This window comes from Scophthalmus maximus, chromosome 10 (assembly GCF_022379125.1).
Source record: "Scophthalmus maximus strain ysfricsl-2021 chromosome 10, ASM2237912v1, whole genome shotgun sequence".
Taxonomy (NCBI): Eukaryota; Metazoa; Chordata; class Actinopteri; order Pleuronectiformes; family Scophthalmidae; genus Scophthalmus; species Scophthalmus maximus.
In genome coordinates, this window is record NC_061524.1 from 24667501 (window position 1) to 24687500 (window position 20000).

At 42.3% G+C, this 20000-nt stretch overlaps 1 protein-coding gene across 11 annotated transcripts in view; it reads left to right on the forward strand.

Moving 5' to 3' along the window:
* Positions 1-20000, forward strand: part of akt3a (v-akt murine thymoma viral oncogene homolog 3a) — a 62883-nt gene that overhangs the window by 30599 nt on the left and 12284 nt on the right. For 10 of the 11 annotated variants that reach the window (XR_004784519.2, XR_004784521.2, XR_004784518.2 and 7 more), the window contains exons 3-10: positions 3735-3860; positions 8367-8478; positions 11540-11684; positions 12817-12948; positions 13204-13269; positions 14209-14277; positions 16196-16318; positions 17108-17236. Coding sequence is in view for 3 of the 11 variants with exons in the window: in XM_035605252.2 (XP_035461145.1) it covers positions 3735-3860; positions 8367-8478; positions 11540-11684; positions 12817-12948; positions 13204-13269; positions 14209-14277; positions 16196-16318; positions 17108-17236 (902 nt within the window). In the remaining 8 variants the exon portion in view is untranslated. Of the gene's footprint in view, positions 1-3733; positions 3861-6466; positions 6603-8366; positions 8479-11539; positions 11685-12816; positions 12949-13203; positions 13270-14208; positions 14278-16195; positions 16319-17107; positions 17237-20000 lie in introns of those variants that run through there. The other variant, XM_047334729.1, reaches the window with a different exon arrangement.

A 20000-nucleotide genomic window follows, 5' to 3' on the forward strand; every position in this document is an offset into this window, starting at 1 on the left:
GCAGTTGTCCTGGAGGATGGGGTGAATTAGAGCGAGAGTTAGAGAGACACTGGGAAGTTCTTCTGCAAGTCACTTCTGTTTTGCTGGCTTACCTGCAAAACCTGTCTTCCATTTATTTCCGCATTTCTCTCTAATTCTCTCCCATTTCCCCGTCTCTGTCCCGAAATGAGTAGTTAATCAGTTTGTTAATTGAGTGACAGTTAGTCAGTGCGTTGTTGTAATTGTCCAATCAGAGAGCTTGGAACAGATACAGTCACAGCTGATTCTTCTCTGCCTCTTACCGCTAAATCCACAAGCTGCAACTGGAGGATGTGCCAACAAGATTCATTTCTAGAAATTACCAAAAACTTTCAAAAAATTCTAGTTCACTTTTCAATTCTTAGTTTGTGGTTCCTACAAAAAAAGCTGAAAACAACTCAGTGAGGGGCAGACACCGGGGTAAAGCTTGCCGCCTTTCCTTGATCAAACCAGCTGAAAGGGACAGAAAGATTTAATTTATAAAAGTTCAAATTAGAACAATTTGGAAATCCCACAAAGGTTTGTATTTTCTCTTTGTCTTGACCTTATCTTCCTAAATATCCTCCATTCCTTAGATCTTTCTACTCACCCACGTTCTGCCGTATTGCTGATATCCTATCATTCTAACAAAAATCAAGAGACTCCTGTTGTCTTAAGCACTGTGTTGAGTTGTATTTACTAATTGGCCTTAAGGGAAAAGTAAAGTTGTGCAGGAAACTAAATGAAAATGAAGTGAAAAGTCAGAGAGAGATGGTGTGGGAAGGAGACCGGCTGTTCTGTTTTCTCCAGCAGTCCAAACCGGAGACATGTGGCTCTCTAGACAAGCTGTCCAGAGTGGGAGAGCTCGCTGGACTCATTACAGGCAGGGCCAAGACGGGATAGCTAGACTGAACACCATTGGATCATTCGGAGGCTTGGAATGGCCGAACCAGAACGGTGTTAGTTTTGTGTGTGCGTGGCTGTGTCTGTTTGGAATGCAGCGCGTAGACAACTGTCCATCTCTTCCCTCTGTCTGTGCCACCCCTGGCTGCCCCCACCCCCACTCCCCCACCCCCAAATGATCATGTACACACACACACACATACACACACGAACACGCACCCTGTCTAGGCCCGAGCAGAAGGATTGCTTAAATGTTTGCAGTTGTACTGGACAGCTGAGCGATGAAGTGGCCAGCCACGGGCTTCCATCGGAAACTGACTCAGAGAAATGACTGGACTTGGACCAGCGGACCAGTAATCACTGCCAGTTTATGATAGTTTTATTAGTTTAACTTTCTCTTCATCCTCGCCAGTCAACGCATCTCCCTCTCCTGTCCAGTTTGACGTGCCTCGTTTACAGACGATCCATTTCTTTCCACCTGTAGTTTGTACATTCACAGCTGGAGTGGATAAACCGGTGACATATTCATTTCGCTGACCTTTCAACCAGTGCTCGCACAAATGTACACTGTAACAGAAACATATGTACAGTAGGCATTTTTCACAGTTTTACAAAGGTCACATAAGGAAAAGCACAAGTATAAAAAATGAACTAAATGACATGGACTCTTGAACGTTCTCATCGACACCTGAACCTCTCCCACCAAGTCCAAATATCTGCTGTGAAAAAGGCCTATACTTTATAGTAATTGAGTTAAGTTAAAAATGAAATCATAAGATATCTGACATGTCTCTACAAAATAGAACATTATAACTCTGTAACTTGAGATCTGTTTTATTGCCTTTAATTATATTCTATTACTGTTTTCATTGTGTCCACCCCTTAGATTATTTTTGAGATTTGCCAAAGATTACATCTCCTTCACAGGCTTTTTTTTTTAGTTGCACGTCAAGTGCATGAATTACATGGAGTTTGGTTAAGTTAAGTTGGTCATAATTGATAAGGTTTTCTTATCCCAACATCCCGTTTTTGCTTTGCTTGCTTCTATAATTTTTTTCTTCTTCTCCCTTATGGCTCTCCATCCCTCCTCCCACCCCGTCTCATTCAGCCCCTCACAGCGCTCTGTTTATCAGTAGCGAGTGATCCAAAGAATATGCCTTGTTTTTTTAAAAGAACAGGAGCAGGCAACCGGAGAGTGGGTGGATTTGTGAAAGAGAAAAAATAGAGACTGGGAGACGAGCGCAGAGGAGAGGTGTGATTTTGTAATCCTGATGACGCACCAACACCGTACAGTATTTTCTTATGTCTATCATTTTCTATCTGTCCGTCTGTCTGTCCCTGTGTGGACAGACAGACGGACACACACACACACACACACACATACACCACCAGCAGCATGCAGAGGTATCGGCAGGGTCCGCAGTTCAGCGGAGCAGGTGTTTTCGTGCGACGTGTTAACGAGCACGGCCTGCTGTCATTTCCGCTTTAAATGAATGTCACAAATAGAACACACACACACACACACACACACACATTCTCCTTTCCCCGTGCATAAGCCTCAAAAAGGTGATCAGAGCTTTTACATATAGTTCTTTTTGTCTATTAGTATATCCTCACATGGCTTGTTTAATTAAAAGGGTCTGGGAAGTAGGGGAACATTTGTGTGGGGTTACTATTCCTGTTGTTTGACATGAGAAAGTGAAAATTTAGCACAGCTCCCATCATCGGTTTCATCAGAGCTTTACTGCGCTCATCTGTGCATGTGTGCACAGTTTTATCCCTGTATTTGTACTCATTGTACTTGTCCAGCTACGAGTGAATCCGCACACGTGTGTACTTTAATCCATGTGTGTATCCATGCTGCTTCCAGTAAGTGTTATCCGCCTCTGTGGTGTCGAAATGTTTGACACTCATGTAATCCTGCAATGGGTCATCTGATAAAGCTGTGGTGCCACCTTAGCACCAGTCTGTGCCAGCCAGTTGGGTAATACTCTGCCACCAGCTGCTCAGCAGATGTTGTTATTTGTTGCCGCGGTCTAAGACGGGTTATTTTCTATGTTGTGTACTTTTGACTCCTCTCGTGTCACTCCATCTTATCCCATCTCATCCCCCTTTTCTTTTTCCAACCAGTGGTTTCTGCGTAGGTGCGTGTTAGTGTGAGTTCAGACGTGTGCGTGTGTGTGTGTGTGTGTGTTTAGTGTGCTTCCGTGTGTGTGTGTGTTTGGTGGAAGGGTCATCACCTCAACGCCTGCCCATGTATCAGCCAGATGATGTTTCTGGCATGGCTAGTTTGAGTGTTGTGCTGGTAAACATGTTTTTGTCGTTTTTTTACATGATAATCCGATCTGAATCTGGCGAGCAATGTGGGAGTCACAGAGATACTGGATGTGTGTGTGTGCGCGTGCGTGTGCTGTCCAGGTATAATTCATGTTGTTTGGACCTAAACCTATTTACGGTCGCAATTTGAAGGGAAGACATATTTTAAGGTTAGGCTTGTTCTATGTGAGGGTTAGGTTAAGGGTAATGGCAAAGATTATAAGCCAATATAATGTCCATGTAATGTCATTGAGACAGATGAGAGTTGAGCTCACAGACTTAAATCTGTCTGGGGAATAAAATCTGTATTCAAAAATCCACACCATAATTATGATTACTATCCATATTACGAATTACGATATACTCCATATATCATCATAATCACCATGCACTATTGCCTTCATCACCATCATCATCACTGTTGCCTCATGATCTGAATTCAGTCGTGCCTGAACCAAGTGTTTATTTGATCGGACTTCAATTCCCCTTCCTCTCTTTGTTTCCACCCTTCTCTTCAGGTGAATACATAAAGAACTGGCGACCGCGTTACTTCCTGTTGAAGACAGATGGCTCTTTCATCGGCTACAAAGAGAAACCTCAGGATGCAGACCTGCCCTACCCCCTAAATAACTTCTCCGTTGCAAGTACGTTACCTTTAATACCTTGTCTTTTCATCATTATGAATTAAAAAAAAAAGACTTGCAGCAATGCTCTCATTTGTCAGCTCTTAATTCACATTTTAGAACAAACTGTCCCACAAATTTTTCTTGGTATCACAACTTTTAGTTCTTTTGGTCTATTCCAGAAACTCGGTCTCCTGACTATATGCATTTTAAAGTAGGTTTCTCATATCACTCCTCCAGCTTCTGACACACAATTTGTTTCGACTATAGCTCAATTTCTACTTTAAAGGTACAACTGCAGGCCTTTTGTTCCCTTTTATGCTAAAAGATATTAGGCAAGGCAAAAAAGAAGCCTTGCATTTCCATCATGCCGGGGACATCTCAGTATTGAGCAGAACCTCGGTAGGTGGTAAGAAATTGGTGTCTTGCTTTAGGACACTTCAGCAGGAAACAGATAATTTGTCTGCCAGTCGGAGGGCCTATTTCCCCAAATAGATGATTTCTTAAATGTCATGTCTACTCATGTAAATTGCCATTTAGATGTTGCTGAAATGTTCCCTGTGATTACAACAGTGACTGCATCAGTTTCACTCCTGGCGTGTGATTGCATCTTGACAGTCATCAGTCTTCACAGTGTCGTAATGCTTTACAGAATTCACGGAGGGCTCTAATTAACCATTTATCAGTAGATCATCTGTCTGCACCTGGTTAACAAGCTCCACAGCGCCGTTGACATGTGTAATTAACCAGCTAATGAGTAAACAAGATTTATTTTAATGTCTCGCAGTCTCACCACCACCGCCTCTTCATTGTTCATACAGTAAATGTGGATTGTCAGCAAAACTTTGTCTTTGGTTTCCAGGTGTTTAATCTTTGGAATAAAAGATGGTGTCATCCTAAACCTTTGCCCCATAATCTGTCAGCAGGCAGAGCTGAATTGATACAAATTCACTGTACTCACCATGTGGTAAATGGACTGTATTTATATAACCCCTTTCTAGTCATATAGAACACTCAAAGCGCTTTACAGGAAAGTCACATTCACCCATTCACACACATTCATACAGCGCTGCTATTTACCACGCATTTTTATGTCACATTCATACACATTCATACACTGTCGGAAGAGCCGTCAGAGGCAAGTTAGGGTAACGTGTCTTGCCCAAGGACACAACGGCATGTGGACTGGCGGAAGCTGGGATCGAATGAACTCCTGAGCCACAGCCGCCCCGGTCTTTGGATATACTTTATTTTTCACTTTTCTTTTTTTAAGACTTTTGACATTGAGTTTGACATTATTGTTGGTGGAGTTGTTTGCTTTTATGTTATGTTCATACATCACCAGCTACTGAAAATAATCATATAGTGAGCACTGTAAAACTGCACAAGAAATTAACATATAATCCATATGAAACTGAATAGGTTTAATCATTCAAATCATGTACATTTTTTATTTGAATGGCTAAGGAAGAAGCTATATGAAATATCTGCAGAACAGTACAGTGAGGCCTTGTGATGGATGGAACGAACGGAGAAGCAGGGGGTACAGAAGAAGAGGTGCTAGATGAGGGGGAAAGGGATAAGGAAATGATGATGAATGAAAGAGTACAAGCTGAAACCTCAGAGAAAATGATGAAGAATGGTACATCGAAGGGTGGAGGAGGAGACAGAAAGACAGGAGTCCGGAAGGGAGGACAAGTACAGGGAGTGAGCGATGGGAATCGATCAGAGGGGGCAGAGGAAGAGAAAATTGGACAGGTGGGGTGGAGAGAGGAGGAAGAGAGAGCAGTCAGAGGACAGAGATGGAAAGATGTTCAGGGTGGAGAGCAACGGAGAGCTGGGGACAAGTACGGAGTGATTGGAGGGTGAGGATTTTGTGGAGAGGACGGGAGGAGAAGAGGAGAGGAGGATCGCCAGCGCTGAACAGACAGGGAGGAGGAGACGAAGACGGGATTGGAGAACGAGAAAGAGGGAGAGAGGAAAAGAGTCAGGCCATACATCCGGCCCCGGCTGCTTGGCACAGTCCTGGCACTGCCACATCTGTTGCCCAAAGCTGGGAGGCCAGGTGGTGGTGTGTGTGTTTGTTTATTTGTGTATGCCTCTGTGTGTGTGTGTGTGTGTGGTGTGTGTGTGTGTGTGTGTGTGTGTGTGTGTGTGTGTGTGTGTGAACAACAGAAGTGGTCAGATGGAACAGAGATGGTACAGGCCTGTTCCCTGCAGAGGGACTCATACATACAAGTCTGCTGCTCGCTCACACTGATGCATGCACTCACATGCACTAACTAAACTGCTACACAGATTTCACAATTGCCTGCTGTGGCAAACAACCCAATTTCAGCTAACATTCAAACTTCAATAACATTTTTATGCGTGTGTGTGTGTGTGTGTGTTTGTGCATGTGCGAGTATTTCTTGGCATCAACCATATCCTGACCTTGTTTTCGTTTTCTGGCTGCGCAGCAAGGCAGTAACTTCTTTGTGCGCGCGTGAATGTGTGTAGGTGTGCATGTGCGTGTGTGTGTTTATACGCGTGCATGCGTTTCTGTGTCTGTGTGTGACTTTACATTGCATCTCTGTTGTGTGTTCGACCCGAGTGGCATTGTCATTAACCTCCCTGTCTATATTTAGGCTGAGCCATGACGTGCTGTGCTGTACCACACTTAAACAGAAAGTAATTGGAGGAAGGGATAGCTGAGGACGGGAGGTGAGAGGAGGGAGGAGGAGAGGAAACAAGTGTAGGAGTGCAGTGAAGCTACGAGAGAAGGTGAGGAGAGAATGACAGGTGACAAAAGGAGAACGAAAGGGAGGGGCAAACAGGAGAGGGGAGGTACAGGGTGAATAATGTAGAACAAAGAAAGTGGGGGAGATGGGACGACAGACCATGGGCCATGGTGATCTTTTACATCAGCTCTTGTCCCCAGTCACCACAGACTTTGCTAAAGGAGGATAAAGATGCATCCCTTCCCGTAGCCAACTCACAGTCCTATCTGGCTAATAATGACTTTAGAGCTGCAACAGTTAATCGAGTAATCGATTAGAAATCGATTAGTAATCGATTAGTAATCGATTAGTAATCGATTACCAAAATAATCGCCAACTATTTTGATAATCGATTATTCGGTTCAAGCAGTTTTTATGGGAAAAAGAAGTTCATATTCTCTGATTTCAGCTTCTGGAATGTGAATATTTTCTGGTTTCTTTGCTCCTCTGTGACAGTAAACTAAATATCTTTGGTGTGGACAAAACAAAACTTAATCTTGGGGGTGTAGGGAAACATGATCGACATTTTCCACCATTTTATGACATTTTATGGACCAATCGATTAATCGACGAAATAAACGACAGATTAATAGATTATGAAAATAATCGTTGGTTGTAGCCCTAAATGACTTACTGCATGGCTATTTTCACCGAAATGTGTCTCTTTGAATATTTGCCAGATGTGTGTGATCTACAACACATTGGCACATGAGAGCGCCTTCATTTGAGTTATTGGATTGCTGAAGCTATGCTTACATTTTTTTTTACAATACGATACAAAACAACATGATAATGACATTGACAATGTTAATTTTGAGACAGTCTTGTTATTTAGCATGAATTAATTCAGTAAACCTATTGTAAATAAGTAGGCCTGCATTATTTCCTTATAGATCATTTATTTATTATCAATAATTGTATTCACACCTTTGATTTTCCTGCGGAGACATGTGCACTTGTCAAAGTGCGAGGGGAACTATTGTAAGTGATTGTGCTTTTTTGTGTTAATTTGAGGCTTCAGCTGTCCTAGTTAGATAAATGAAGTGGATATCTTTTTTCTTTTCTCACAGTTACAATCTTGAAATTCCCTCCCCTTTTTTCTTCATAGGAGGTTATGTCTGTTTGGTTGATTAATTGTCAGCAGGATTGTTGGTCAGCGAAGAACCCATTGGATTTTTAGTGCAGATCTTGTTAAAGGCGCTGATCGCAGACGTTTTCTATCACCTAACATTGCGAGATAGAGCATTGATACACACACATAATCTGTCATAATAATGTAGATCTGACGGAGTGTTATACTAGTTGAACAGTTCAACAGGTAAACATTGTCCTGGGATAAATAGACTTTTATATAGACTTGAAAAAACTATCTTAAGGCAAAGATATATTTTTTTAATATACAGTGAACTTTTTGTTACAAGTGAACATGATGTAGAGCTACAAGTCAAATATGAAGAATATGATAAAAACAGAAGTGAGAATTCAGGAAAAGAAAGAAGATTAAAAAAAAAGAAAAACCTTTGGAAAGAAGACACTGATGAACCCAGACTACACGCATACACACCAACTACTACTAATCTCAGGTCGTTGGGCAGTATGTTCTAGCAGGAACAGGACCAAAGTTCCTCAATAAGTACAGTTCAAAAATCCTCCAATATCTGTTTGTCTTCTTTTTTTTCAAATTTAAATTTGCCCTTTTCAGACCAAAGAATGTTGGTGTAATTGTACGGAAAAGAGATTTCACTGTCCCTCTGGCTGCCTGTTTCAGAATGTCAGCTGATGAAGACAGAGAGGCCGAAGCCAAACACCTTCATCATACGCTGTCTCCAGTGGACCACCGTCATCGAGAGGACCTTCCATGTTGACTCGCCCGATGAGAGGTCAGTTCGCTACAAGACTGATTGGTGCTGAGAGCATCCTCAAGTCACTGTTGGCCAGTGAACGGAGAGGATGTCAAGCGCTGAGGCTGGAAGTGAGAAGTCAACCTTCTATGTAGTGTCTTACAGCCAAAGATGCTGTTAGGCGAATCGACCCCGAGCAAAACGGGATATTGAATGCACACTTTCTGTCTTACTGCAGACTGTGTGACATACCTCCCACAGCAGCAGCTCAGAGGAAAAGTGACATTTAAGCTCACACACATTAAAACCTGCCAGTGAAAAAAACAAAAACAAATTGTTTATCAAGTCAGATTTGTTTTCTCACATACTTTAGAGTTTATTCTACTCTGCTAAAATATCAAACAATGGGGTACAATTCTAGTTTGAGTTGACGAAGGCAATGTAAAAGGCTTAATTCAAAAGCTTTTAATTGATCTGGACATTGGGCTAGACATGGAGTAAAATAAAGTCTCTCTCTCGCGCCACACACACACACACACACACACACACACACGTCCATATACATACAAGTATCATCAAGGGCAGAGGTATCTATGAGGAGGTTTGCACAGTTTGAGAGGTTTTTTTGTGTGTGTCTCTGCGGGAAAGAGAGCGGGTGAGATAGACAGAGTGGAAAGGAGACCTTTCAAGTAGTGTCGGCATAAATTCTCCAGCTGCTCAGTTCCTTTCTGAGAAGCTGAGGTGTTTATCTCCAGAAAATGAACAGCTTTGCCCAGAAGACCACAGATGCTTCTGTGCATCCTTTGAGTTTGTGTGTTTTTTTATTTATCAGTGTGTGTGTGTGTGCGTGCTGCAGCTGTCTGTCCAAGTTTGTTTATGTTATATGTTGCTTTCTAGTAGTTTTCCTCTAGATAATCATATAAACATTTCAGATTTAGAAATTAAAACCATTCTATCAATTATTTTAATACTTTACAAACAAAATGCGAGGCAATTACTCTGTGACTGAAAGCTCCAGATGTGTGTATGTTTTGTGTGTGTGTGTGTGTGTGTGTGGACAAGATATGTTCATCTTTGAGTTAAAGTGAGTTGGAAAGAAGGATGTGTGTGCATCTGGGCTTTTGTGTCTGTGTGTGTTTGTGTGTGTGTGTGTGTGTGTTACTGTATCTGTTGTACTGTACCAGTGCTGGCAGGGCTCCAGCTACCACAGCCCCAACAGTGAGCGGAGAGGGTGGCACATGTTGGCGTGATGCCCGATTGTAGGCAGGCCCATTATCTCTCATTAGCAAAAAAACTCATTATACCAAAAACACTCTAACCAAGAGAGAAGGCATTTATCTGCTGCCTGACCTTGAGAGAGTTCCCACTGCTTTTCATGTAGCTAGACACACACACACACACACACACACACCATGGGTGCCACGAATGGAGTGCTTCATTGTCGTAGATGCCGTGTAACTTGAGTTTGCCCTTGTTTGGGAGTGTGGAGGGTACGCTCAGAAGTCTCTGCAGTAGAAAGGGACACAGATCTTAAAACACTCTGCTCTGTTCAGGTTCAGATGGATGTTCTTCCAGATCCTTCAAGGAAACATATGGGCAAATAACTCAAAACAAAACACAAGACACAGAGGTGATCATTTGAGAGTCAAACAGGTTTCTGTATCGCGATCTTTTCGCGGCTTACGCCGGGTAAGTGTGTTTGGAAGAGCACACTTGTAAATCCTGAGGATTTCTGAATATTTGAATGTCGTCTTTGGTTCACCTTAGTGCGGGATCTTTAATGTTTCCTCTAAATGTGTACCCCTGCTTGTGGCACAGGATTAACGCTGTTTGAGGGAAGATGCAGAGGAGAATGTTTTCTGAACCCAGTACAGGCTTGAGGAAACAACTTTTTCAGCATTTTAGATGTATCTTTAGAATTAGAAATATTCTAAATAAACTATGAGATTCTCTTCATTCAACATTACCCAAATTTACAATTTCAGGAAACTGATAAAACCCTCAAATAACTTTAAAGTCTTATTTACTTCTCTTCTCTTCGCAGAGGATGACTTGGTTCTGTGAATAAACCATTTCATTCATCATCATTAAATACAGTTAACAGGTTCACACATCCTGATGCATGGCTTGCCTTCTGCCACACACACACACACACACACACACACATAGTTCCTCCCAACAGATGTTGAACAACACTGCTAATGGAAAGTCAATGGGGAGGAACAATGTTAGCAAACAACAATACATTGTTCCCTCTAATGCATGGATGTGCGTTGGTGGGCACACTCTCTCTCTTTCTCTCTCTCTCTCTCTCTCACACACACACACACACACACACACACACACTTTCTCACATTTGCACAGACTGGTAAGCATTAGTTCTGCTCCATGATCATTGCTCATTTGGTTGATTCTCTAGTTGACCATGTTTCCTCTCTGTTGAACAAATAGGGGTTTATGTTAATTGAAAACACATTAGCGCCTTTAGTAAACCTGGTGAAATAAGTGCACTAGCCGTCCGGTTGGCGAATCTCTGACCAATATTAGGTTCTTACATCTGTGTAATGTGTTGTTACCAGGGCTAGTTTCAACAATGTATTACTGTATGTATTATGCTGTTGAACTTTTAGGCATTTCAAGTTAGGCCAAAGTTGGACAGAGCACATTGTTACAATAACAGAAACAGTTATACAATATCACGTTTTCTAATATGATATGAAAGGTTTGATACTTTGCTCCATACCTTCAGTTGTTCAGTTTATGTTGAGAATACGCCTGCAGATATCGGTATTTGTCAGCCAACTATATACCTTTTCCCTGTGATGACATATGTTAGATAGATAGATTGCTTGTTTTATTCTTCCACCAGTCCAAAGCTCACCAATAGTCCAGTTTATTGTCATTTATGACAAAAAATAAAAAATCTGTTCTTTGTAAAGAAAATGACTGATCAATTATTAAAATAGTTTCCCATTAATTCCAGTCAAACGACTGATCATTAATTTGATTTGCAGGTTCTGTGTCTGTTTGATTGACTGTGCTGTGTGTGAAGTGTTGTACAAATAAAGCTATTGCTTTCATACACTTGTTCCAAACCCAGAGATGAGTGGACAGAGGCCATCCAGATGGTTGCCGACAAGCTGCAGAGACAAGAGGAGGAAAGGATCCAGTGCAGCCCCACCTCCAATATCGACAACATGGTCGAGGAGGAGATGGACATCTCGACCACACACCACAAACGCAAGGTAGCCCACAGACATACAACCACATATTCACTCTAAAATACAGACACTATTCCAGTTGTACTGCTGTTGTTCATTGACATGTAATGGTTTATTACCTTTGGCTGCTTGTAATCTTTCAAATTGCCACGTGAGTCGCAGGTATCAACTGGTAACAACAATGGTGTAAACTATTCCACATTATAGTGATCTACCAAGTAAAAGCAGTGATGCAAAATAACCTTTGTATAGAAAAAACGTATCAATTGACTAAACAAAGATTGCTTTGTTTAGGCTCTGCTGCTGAGGTATCAAAAGTTTTTTTTAAAACGTGTCCATATTACCAAATATCGAAATCCATGAAGTGAAGAACCTTGAAATGAAATGTCTGGTCAGATCGGTTATCTTGTTGACTTGATTACATACTTCCTGCTTTATTCAAGTTGTTGCCATTTTGAGGCTGTGTCGTAATTACAGAACATTCTGCGCTGCTTTAACAGTGACAAGTGTGGCCTCTTTATTTAAATCCCCAGTGTGTAATTTTTGTACTTTTCTGGCGGCATCTGGTGGTAAAGTTGCAAACCGCAACCAACTGAGGATCTGACAGGGGACACTTTATGGTGGCGCACTGCTGATTCAGCATCTGGTTTCCGGCAGCGTCTGAAAATCCAACGCGAATGCTAAGTGTTCTGGACTGTTTTTTGCAATAATTTTGCAAAATTTTGCAAAATATTCAGCACGACGTAGCAAACATGGCGACTTACGCGGAGGTCAGGTCCACCTCATGTAACCATATTTAACTCATTCTAAGTTGACGACAAAAACCTTGGTTCTTTGTTGCAGGTGTTTATACGTACTGTATATGAACACATAGTTATGGACAATATATTTGATATCTGTGAATGAGTTCTTCTAAATATTACACACTGTAGCTTTAAGTAAAATAAATGTTTTTTAAATCCTGCCACAAACTTCAGTTGGAAACCGAACCGGGCTGGTTTTTTACTATCCTCAGCAGTCAGGCAGAACTCAGTATTGTATAGTATTGGGACTTTTGAAATGAGACACTGCCCTGCACTTCTAAAATGTTAAGACTTTTGAACTCGAAGCACAGACGAATCATTGACTTTGGACTAATGTGTGTGCGTGTCCCCAGACAATGAGTGACTTTGACTACCTGAAGCTGCTGGGGAAGGGAACCTTTGGAAAAGTGATTCTTGTCCGAGAAAAGGCCAGCGGGAAATATTATGCCATGAAAATTCTTAAAAAAGAAGTCATCATAGCCAAGGTCAGTCCACCAGACACTGTTCATCTATTGATCATTCTTTATATGTTTTTGTTTGTTTTGTTTTTACAGTATTTTATAATAGACTACATCAAACTGAAGTTTTGGCTAATAAAGCCTTTCTCTGGCTATTTTTTTCATTTTGAGGACAGTGTTAGATGTCAGTTCCCTTATGCTGTTAACACTCTGATTGCTCTTCAGCTGTCTTCTTATTTAGAAGTTTGATTGAAAATGCTTTATGGCATCGTGTCTGCACAGGATGAAGTGGCTCACACACTCACAGAGAGCAGAGTACTAAAAAACACCAGACATCCCTTTCTCACTGTGAGTACAGCCGATACACAAAACAAGTAGCAGACATGCAGTATGTGTATGCAATGTATGGACATCTGTAAGAGCAAGTGTAACATGAGCGCGCACACAAACACACACAGACAACATATTGATCCTATACATACCTTAGTCTCTTGTGGCTAATTATGAGTGAGACGGCAAATTGTTGTACATTAAGTACCGCATCTGTTAGCTGTACACGCTTGTCATTGATGTACACCTACACACATTAGCCTCTGCTCATTTTTATCAATTTCCCTGGAAGCACACACACACACACACACACTGTCTTGAGAGCAATTACAGTTCACATCTGATTTTACTTCTATCATACCTGCAGCCACAAAGAGACTTAGACCAACTGTTCTTTTGTCTAGCAGCTTTCCCTCTCAAAAGAACACACACACACACACACACACACACACACACACACACACACACACCCACACACAGTCTGTATTTGCTTTGAATAAGCAAATACAGACATAAAGCGATCACGTTTGTTACTCCTGCTGTGTTACTTACAATGGGACCAGACTTCTCGCTGTGTGCGAAAATCGTTCACTCTGTCACTTCACTGTTCACGGTATAGGTAGTGCATGTAGAAGATGAATACATGGTGTGTCTCTTGGCAAAATGAAAAAACATCTTTGATGGTATTTAAGTCATCCCTCTGTGCAGCTGATTATGTCTGCTGTTACACAATTAAAAAAATAGAAAGTGATTGTGTCAGTAATTTCCTCATGTAGTTAGTGCTTGTTGACTATAACAATCACTATTTTTTAGGCACATTAGGATTATTAAAGGACACTACACAGTATACTGTAAGATGTATTACATTTAAGAACTGAACTGATTGTATGTACAAAATGCGCTTATAGGTCTGTATGAGTGTACTCATAAAGTGTTTGTCTGTGGTTCTCATTTCAGTCATTGAAGTATTCATTCCAGACTAAAGACCGCCTCTGTTTTGTCATGGAGTATGTGAATGGAGGAGAGGTAAAATGCACCCACACCCCCTGTCATGATGGTTAGGCCGCATGTGGTGACCTCCCTCTGAACAGCCCGTTAAACACCACTCCACCACACTAACTGTCAGACACACTGCACCCATTCTGCTGTAGGTCTGAAGCTGTATTGAAACTGGGATCAGAGAAAATCGACTATTGCTAAATATTAGAATATTTGAATATATTTATTTTGGATCTTCTGACTTAATTGTGTATATATTCAAAATAATAATTACAAATCAGGGTTAAAACAAGGGTCTAACTTTCAAGAGTTCAACTAAAATAAAATGGACTGTACTCCAAGTGTAAGTTGTTTGAATCTTATTTCAAAGATGGTCTCCTAAAAATGTAGAAGTCTGTCATGGATGAATACATTAGGCAACACTGTGTATTGTAACACTGTGTATTTGCTGCTGGAGTAAGCAGCAAAGGAATGTCTAGATGTGCAAACACTCAGGAAGCGACTAAAGTTTTGCTGTTTAATTGCTTTCTAGCACAGTTAATTTGCCAACCAACTGGCCTTTCGCTTGCCTCCTCGTCGCTCCTGCCTGTGTCTATTTATGAACACACCTGTGGGGCAGATATAACCAGAATGACAGTCGGGGACAAAATGAGTTTGGATTCCCCCACTTTTCAATTTCTCAGATATTTAAGTGGGCCGTTTTTGCAATCTTGGTTCATTCCCTCAATGTAACCGTCACCTGCTCCCCTCCCAGTTAGTTAGGCGGTTCAACCAGCGCCAGGCCTGAGCAAACACACACAGCAAATTTTTACCTCGACGGACGAATTGTGACCACACATACCACACAAACATGGACACACACAACCCATTACAAACCTGCCACAGTCACAGCTGCCAGTACACTGATGAAGGCCCACCTGTCGTGTTACCCCCTCTCAATGTAAACCCCCCCACCACACACACACACACACACACACGCACACACGCGCGCACACCATTTGAGCAAGGTGGTCTGCGAGCATCACTCCAGCGGCCATATGCAAACCTCCCTGAACAATTAATGGGGATATGTGTGCCCCTTGGCCTCATGGGTAATTTGTACGACTTGACTGTTGCGGCACAGCAGGCTGGTGTCATTTTGGTGCCACATGTGAAGCAGTGTGACTATGACAACTTGACAACTGACGGCAAGGGAGAGAGAGGGGAAGGGAAAGTGAGGTGGGTGATAAAAAGCACAGCAGAGGAGAAACGTGAGGCCGAGCCACCTGGGGGGAAAAAAATGAGTTGTGTACTCTTTAAAGTAGTAAAACAAGCTTCTTGCCAAAGACAGAGGGATGGATATGAGAATGGAGTAAATGAAGATGGAGGCTCAAGGGGCAAGGCCAGTTAGGCCACTAATGAGTGCTGCACTGAACGCAGTAGGGATGGGGGGTGTGTTGGGGTATTTGGCAGTGGAGGTAGCGGCAGCGGCGGTCGGCCTGTCTTTAACTAGACTGGTGTATTGATTAAACCCTTGATTTGGCCCCCGTTGCCGAGCTGCACGCTAACATCGTGCCAACCTAGCCCAGAGGGTAACATGGAAGAGGTATGTGAGTGTGTGTGTGTGTGTGTGTGTGTGTGGTGAGGGGGGGCTGCTAGATGAGGTGCCAGCTGCCGAGTGCCTCCACCCACCCTCCTCCGAGACCACCACACCCCCACACCCACCCAACCCCTCTCCACGCGCACACCTCACACATGCACCTCACGCTCACCCTCCCTTCCACTATCTATCATCTCAATATGGTGCGGGCAGCCAGTTTGTGTTGTGCTAATTTCCTCCAATAAATCAGTAATTATTGCTGTGCCGTCCCTGCTGTCTCTCCCCCCTCTCTCTCCCTCTCCCTCTCTCCCCCTTTCCTCCCTCTCTCCCTCTCACCCTCTCGTATCCTCCCTCCTTCTGCCGTAGCTGTTTTTCCATTTGTCCAGAGAGCGGGTGTTCTCCGAGGAGCGCACGCGCTTCTACGGCGCCGAGATCGTCTCCGCTCTCGACTACCTGCATTCAGCCAAGATTGTGTACCGGGACCTCAAGGTAAACAGAAGCAGAGAAGGGGGGCTGGTTTGGGGGCATGGGCAAGAGTGATCAGATATTTGAGGGAAAACATTTTTTAAAGCCCCCCCCCCCTCATCTCTCATGTTTCTACAGTTTTTCTTTTTCATCCAGGAGGTGACAGGTGTCTCAGGGTGTGTGGTAATTAAAGCGAGAGACGGGGACGAGCTCACGCACACATAAAGCAGTAAAGAAGTGTGGAAGGCAGAGGCAGGGAGGGAGGGAGGGAGGGAGGGGGGTGCTGTTGCCACAGAGGCAGAGAGGTAGATGGCTCTGTCTGCGCGCTTGCCTGGCAGCCTTGGCCACAGCCCTGCTCACAGCAGCCAAGAAAACAGGAAGGAGAAAAAGCTGACAGAGGGCGAGAAAAAGCACTTCAGCCATTAAAATTAAAAGGTAGAGTTGCTCCACCACCGCCTGAAGTCTATTTCCCTCCTCTGCTTGGAGTTTGTGCGCCGTTGTGCGTGTCTGTTGTCACCATGTGGGCTAATACAAAATGGATACCCTTACATTTCGGCCTCTGTTCTCCTCTGCAAGGCAGTAAACAAAGTGAACAAAATGTATTCAAGTCAATTACCACCAACTGTGAGTGTTGATTTACAAATTCAATATTTATTTAAAACCTTTGACAAAAGGCTGTCGAGATTAATTTGGGCCATTCCCCAATAAATTCATTGACAGAATGAAATATGTCATTTCCATTTCCACTGATTTTTGAGATTAGGGTTGCAAGTGGCATTGTGGGAATTGCTGAAAATTAATTTTCAATTTCAGTTGGAAAACCTGATGCTGGATAAAGATGGCCACATCAAGATCACCGATTTTGGCCTCTGCAAGGAGGGTATTACAGATGCTGCTACCATGAAGACCTTTTGTGGCACTCCAGAGTACCTTGCACCTGAGGTAATACTCTTATTTGTCTCTTAATCTGTGAACCATTTTTTTGTCCTCAATCTTCATGAGAGTTGTTTCTTAATGACTTAAAGTCATTTTTGATCTGTGTTTTTCTACTCTTGCACGTTTCAGTTTCCCCTTCCTGTTTGTTCATCACCATTTTAACCATCTATACATTCTGGGCCCCTAACGTAACAGATACTCGAGAGTAAGGTGTAAGTTCTAATGTAAAATATAATGTCACAGCATCTCCTGATGATAAAGTAGATAAATACATTTATATGTCTTGTAAGAGAGAACTCTTTGGTGAGAGTGTGTGTGCTGCTATGGCAGTTTAATTTTGCTCCTATTTATTAAGCATTATATGTGAGCTTCAGATCGAAAGGCATGTTTTTCAGGGGGCAAATTACATTTACACCAAAATGTCTATGACCAACTGTGATATTCGAGAATTAGTGGATGACCAATGTGGCTACTTACACCCAGGCTCTCCTTGTCAGGCTCTCCTTGACCACATAAATGAGTCACATGTAGGGTTACAGCAATATCAGATTTTCAATTTATACCGCGGTATGAAATAAGACAGTTATCATACAACATTTGCTGATTATTAGTTTTATAATAAATTTTTAAAAATTTACGGAGAATCTCACCGGCAACTGGCGCCACACGCTGCAGCAGTCAGTAGAGAAATGGCAGAGGTGTGTGTGTGTGTGTGCGTGTGTATGTGTGTGTGTTTGAGGGACATAAAGGTACAGACAGGAACAGTCTGTCTGCTGTGGCGCACCTACAGTCATTTGGCAATTATGTTATGATTGTCTATAGCACCCCTGACGGCATTTCTCACTATTTTAAGAAATATGATAAACCAAACAATCAATTCATTCATGGATAAAATAACCAGCAGATTAAGCCATAATAAAAATAATTATTAGTTCCAGTTGCACAAAACAGTTTAAAAGAGCTCCAACTCAACCAACTACAACAGTAAAATCCTGCCTTTACATTAATGCATGAGTAATAATAATTTATATATAATTATATGAACTCAGGAAAATAGGATAAAAAAGATCCCCCACTTTTTTCTCTCATATTTATTTAGTTCAAAAGGAAGTACAGTTTGATTTATTCATTTCTGAAGAGAGATTACTTTTTTAAAAGGTCTTGCTCCTTTTTCCTTCTGATTTCTTTTGTTGAAATGGGAGGCGAGCAGCTTTCCTATTTATTTTCAAAAGGGAGACTTTTTACACATATTTCCAAAAACCCTTCTGTTTTCATTCATTAAAGGGTCATTGTAACTGATAAATAATAATTCTAATAATAATAATTACTCTAATAATGGTGATAATTGCTGAGACGGTTATCATACCGTGAAAATCTCATACTGTACCATAGCAACCCCAGTTACATGGGAGAGGTTCTGGCAGAAAGACTTTCCAACACCTGGTTAACTTTGTAATCGGGTCTGTGTGAACCTAAACCATGATCTGTTCCTAAATGTAAGCTAAACCAGATACGACTGAGAATATGAAAACCCTCTCCCTCTTTCCCCCTTATAGAAAGTGACGTTTAATACAGTGGCAGATGTTCCGCATGTCACCGGGCGTTTGCTTCTTATTAAACAGTGTGTCGCAACGCCCGGTGACAGCGAAGAAGAAACAAGGTGATATGGAACTGCCATGTGATTATTTTCACTTGGGTGAAAAATTACACTTATCTCATCAGTTCAAATTACTGAAACTGACAACTATTTTTTTAGATTTTGTACAGTATGGTCATACCACGCATCATATACTTATGCAATCATACATACATAGGTGTAGACTACCATCACCAGCTTACACAAGTCAACCTCATCCTTTGTTAATTACGACTTCTCTGAATAAAGTGTGTCACAGAGGACACGAGAAGCCATGATTGATGAATGCTGTGGGTTTAAACACGTGTCTGATTATGTTCAGTAAATATGAACACAAGACGGACAGAGGCTGTGCAGCACATGTAGCACTTAGCCAACCTCTGAGAACTGTGGGGCTCAAGTTGAATAATAAGTCTGTAACAAGGTAAATGCTCGTACTCTGGTAAATTTCATGAAGGGACCTGCAGAAGCCACACGTGAATCTTAGAGTGGAATTTATGTACGTACATCATCATTTGAGTTCACAGGCGAAACATTAATATGCAGTTTATGAGGGTGTTGGTTGGATAAGAAAAGGGCACAACACAGCACAGCACTCACACTCGCACACACACACGCACGCACACACACACACACACACACATACACACACACACACACGCACACTCCCATCCGCTGTCCAGCAATCAGGATTGAAGGCCAGCAGATCAACTGGCGGCAGCGTTGCAGGACTGTGGGTGGTGGAGATGTGGAGATGAAAGCAGGAGGGGAGAGGCATAGTGTATATCCCACTTGAAAAAGTATGGAGGACAATTTGGCGCAGCATTTGTGCTTTTTTAAATTTTTTTTTTAGAGTCCCTCCCTTTGCGTGCCAAAAGCTGATTGGAGGCTGTTGGTTATTTTTCACAGGATGTGCGTCTGTGTGCAGTTATATGTGTGTGTGTGTGTGTCTGTGTGCATGTGTGCTGTGTGTGTGATTGCAGTAGAAAGTGCGGGCTAAAGCGAGGCAGATGGCGGCAGATGGGCGAGGTTGGAAGAAGGTGCTCGGAAAAAACCTGGAAATCTACACCGCCACCACTCGCCCGCCCGCTCGCTCTGCTCGCCCGCCCGCGTGTAAAAATAACACTGTTTGCT